Genomic DNA, 4,322 nt, shown 5'->3' with positions numbered 1-4,322 from the left:
TACACATGCAAATGTAAAAATAATGCTTTCTGCCGCTTTGTTCCGTTGTAATTGACAGAAGGCTCCATGAGGTGAGACTGTATTTAATTTACTATTTAGTGATGTCGATTTTTTTAATGCTAGAAACACATAAATATGCTGCCTGTTTATTAGGCTTGTCTTTATCCTTATAAAAGTTTAGGGCCCGTCGTTTATGTCGATCCTATGGGCCTGTGTGCCTTTTCCTCTCTCTATCTTTGGAAAAGAGGCTGATGTTTGCCTGCAGGCACTTCTGTCTGAGATCAAAGATTCATCACAATTCGCCTTTTAAATGCCTAAAACACGTCAAGTGATGATCGATGCTTTTTTTTATAAAGAATACAGCTCAAATTATAATTCCAGAAAGCATATTTTAGCTACAAACGCCTCTGTTAAATAATAGTAATAATGATGATGATGATGATGATAATAATAGTAATAATCACTCAATGAAAAGACAGTAATTCCGTATTTATATTGCACAATTTAATACTGCGTTTACACAAAGATGTGAACAACGTCACAGACTGTGAACTTAGCAGGGAATGCCTGAGGTAAAATACTGTTGTCTATTCCCCTTAACAGCACATGTACACAGCTTCTGATTTTAAACGATCCCCTGTTACATAACGAATCACTGCTATTTAAAATGAACACATGGGGTGCTCACTTCTTCCCGATGCTCAGCACAGTGAAAAGCATTCAACTTGATGATCAGGTTTATTTTTTTCTTGCCTGGTGATTCTGTAGCAGACATCAACAAAAGACGAGTAGTTTGGATTTTAATGAAGACAGAAGACCATTTCTTGTATATATGTTTTATGTAAGTAATAAAATATTACTATAACATAAATATAAATGTGACTTTGCAGTCTACATTTAGCAATCAACATACAACCAATGTAGTAAACAAAAAGGAAAAAAACATACTGAAGTCCACTGCAACGTAACCATTAACAGAGCTGAACAAAAAAGCTCCAAACACTTTTAAGAAATAAATATATATATATATAAATGGTCAGATTCATAAATGAAATCATATTAAAATATCTTCTTGGAATTAGTAAGTGTACAAAACTGCCCGGAAAGAAACAAAAACGAAAAAACAAAAAACAAAACAATATCTCGGAACAAATACAAGTTTACATATTAGACATATTTACATATCGGAAATAATCCTGGCAACATTTTCTCTAAAATCTTTATTATTATCATTATTTTTTTTCCTGGAAAAAAAGTTTCCCTCATCTGTATTGAATAGCACTGCTGTAGGCTTTTGGACTGGTCCAACACTGAGATATGACACACGACACATGAGATTTTCAGATTTCCTTATAGATCGGGAAAAAATAAATATATCTAAAGTAAATCCCTTCATCGCTTACCCTCAATGAATGAATTGTAATTTTCTTTTCTCCGATTCCAGCGTTTAACTATAATACAATGACAATGTGAAACAAAAAAACTGAATTATATTAAAAAATAAAATAAAAATAAAATACACACTCGGAGGAAAACAAATCATGTACAGGCGTCATATTCCGACATGGGGCACTGAAGTTACCTGAGTTATTATAACTTTTCATATTTGACCAATCTCTCAAAATGTTTGGGATACAACAGGATAACAGGCAGTAAGCAGTGTGGGCTGACAGCGCTCTGTGGTGATAACCAGGAACCTGTAAACATGGGATTTTTAGGCTTTTGTGTTTAAGCCTAATGAGATCAGCTACACTCACACTTTTATTAAAAACATAATATAGCATTACTAATATTAACGAAAGAATAAGTGCTCCATGCAAAGAAAACAATAATTTTAGAACAATCAAAACCTCCAAAAAGAAAAGAAAAGAAAAGAAAAGAAAAGAAAAGAAAAGAAAAGAAAAGAAAAGAAAAGAAAAGAAAAGAAACGCTTGCTTCTAATTTGGTGCTTTTTGCAAATTTCGGCGTGGTCAGCTGCAAAAAGCTCGATTTTTTTAAGGCATGCAGTCAGAACTTGGATGTCCTGTTGCACTTGCACAATTTCTAAAACGTGTCTGGCGTTATTTGTAAGTGTTGTGTTTTCGGGTGCCACAATTTCCATCACTCCTCCAACCATCAACTCCCACTGAGTAAACAGAAAAAATAAGAAATTAGCGGTTGCTCTGATGAGATACAGTACCCATAGCAAATAATGAACAAAATCATAGACACTTTGCAGGAAGAGAGACACTGAAGTTAAAGAATTTCCCGAACCAAAACATCACACTTAATATAACAAAGAAAGTATACACTAATATTCAGATAACCAGTTTAAGCCTGAAAAAAGCTAAATGTTCATTCAGTGTAGGCTTTTCATCTCCAGTGTTGATCATTTTCAGGCTACAACCTCATTCGGGTCAGCGCCTACAGTTCATGGTACACCAGGAGGAGATGGACTCAGTTGCCACATTTAATTACCCCCTATTTGGAGCAGCCATTGGATATCAAATTTACTTTATATGCATGTCTCCTCTGTAAAATTTTGGTAAATAAAGATCTTTGTTTCACTTTAAATGCGCACGGAATCAGTAATAGCGAATTTTTTTTTCTTTTTTATGATTCTTTTTTTTCTTAACGTTTTTTTCCTCTTGCCATCTATTTGATGAGCACGCGAATCGCGAATACTAAAGGCAAAACTGATCTGTTCAACTTTTCCACGTCTCTTTTCTCTCAGGAAAACAAAAGCCAAACTTAAATACTGTAAACTCCATAGCCCCTTTCCCTTTTCTATCCCCCCGCGGAAATGCTCGGATTGTTCATGAAAACAGTCACTGCACAGGACTCTGTAGTGTGCGGTGTAGAGGAGGGGTCTCTGCTTGGGAATATACGTCCTCCATATTCGGGTGAGGGACCCCCACTGGTGTCATTCTTTTCTCTTTTTGTCTTCTGTTGCAAAACCAAACACGGACAACCTCTTTATCCAACTGCAGAGTACCGGCTAAAGTGCTGATTTCATGAGCAGATGGCTTTGGGCATTTTAAGAAATGATTTTCCAGCGCCCCTTTCACAGCCACTTCGATGGAGGTCCTCTTCTTTCGTTTCCTGCCCTGCGCAGCAATCTTGTCCAAATTGGTGGGACTGCCCGTGTTTGAGTCTGTCTCCTCCAGCCACTTGTTAAGGAGCGGCTTAAGTTTGCACATGTTCTTGAAGCTGAGCTGCAGCGCCTCGAACCTGCAGATAGTGGTCTGAGAAAAGACGTTTCCATACAGGGTGCCCAAGGCCAACCCCACGTCCGCCTGCGTAAAGCCAAGTTTGATCCGCCGCTGCTTGAACTGCTTGGCAAACTGCTCCAGATCGTCGGAGCTGGGCGCGTCCTCGTCCGAGTGATCCTGGTGGTGGCTGAAAGCCTGCTGGGGCGACTCCATCTGGTTGTCGTGGCTGGCCGAATCATCGTGGAGTGGGTCCCGCATGCCATGGTGCAGCGTGCCGGGCTGGGGACTCAACATTGCGTTGAGGTTTGTGTATCCAGGCTGTGAGTAGACAAGTGACTGGTGGCCGTTAGATGCTGGGGACAGCGGGGATAAGTGGTGCGTCGTGGCAGGCGCCCACGAACCATGGTGGCCACTCTGCGCCTGCTGGTGCACCAGGTGAGACCTGTGGTGGAACCCGTTGCTCAGGTCCTCCCTGCTCGCCTGCACGCTGGCTTTGTGCTCCTGTCCGATGTGGGTGCCGCTGGACCAGTCTGTGTTGGAGGTTGGCAGCCACTGATGGTGCGTCAGGCTCATCGGGTGTCCCGTGTTGGTCGCCGCAAGCCCTTGCAAGTACTCGTGGTGCATCATTTTCTGTACCTCTCTGTAGGTCGTCCCCTGGTGCATCCTGTCCGAATCCGGATGCATGAGCGGGTTAGACGGTAAGGAGTTATTCCTCGGAATATACTGAGCTGTTGTCGCCATGGCTCCTACTTCGAAAACTGACGAGCACTTCGGAGGTCTCCAGGCTTTAGAGCCAAAACGCAACAACCTGCTCTGGGAGGTCTTGTGGAAGAGCGAAGACACGCCTCCTCTCCGCTTGTATTGGCTCCTCTCCGATTCAAGCCCACTAGGGACACACTCAATAGACGCAGGGGTTCAGAGCACGGTGCAGCGCATTTTTCGCACAGAGCTCCGATCTTACATATGTTATAGAAAAACATATGTTCTATTTAATAAATGTCTCTGAGTTTTTAACAGTAGTTTCTGCAGCTCGTTTTGGCGAACCTGCACACAAGGCGCGTCTTTTAATTAATTAATTTTTTTTAAACTTTTTTTTCCTCTCTCTCTCATTTCATCCAGTTTTCTCCAAGG

At 41.0% G+C, this 4,322-nt stretch overlaps 1 protein-coding gene across 1 annotated transcript; it reads right to left on the bottom strand.

Annotated features, from left to right (window-relative positions):
• Positions 1-820: 820 nt before the first annotated feature.
• On the bottom strand, positions 821-3,966 carry pou3f1 (POU class 3 homeobox 1). Its single transcript, XM_086311132.1, has one exon. It carries the CDS (start codon positions 3,930-3,932, stop codon positions 2,808-2,810), a length of 1,125 nt encoding a protein of 374 aa, XP_086167258.1. The 5' UTR covers positions 3,933-3,966; the 3' UTR covers positions 821-2,807.
• Positions 3,967-4,322: the final 356 nt, after the last annotated feature.

This window comes from Aulonocara sp. 'chitande type north' Nkhata Bay, linkage group LG11, assembly GCF_057382095.1.
Source record: "Aulonocara sp. 'chitande type north' Nkhata Bay isolate Kocher_YH1m ecotype deep benthic linkage group LG11, A_spYH_male_GT1.1, whole genome shotgun sequence".
Lineage (NCBI taxonomy): Eukaryota > Metazoa > Chordata > Actinopteri > Cichliformes > Cichlidae > Aulonocara > Aulonocara sp. 'chitande type north' Nkhata Bay.
This window is presented reverse-complemented; position numbering and strand designations above follow the sequence as displayed.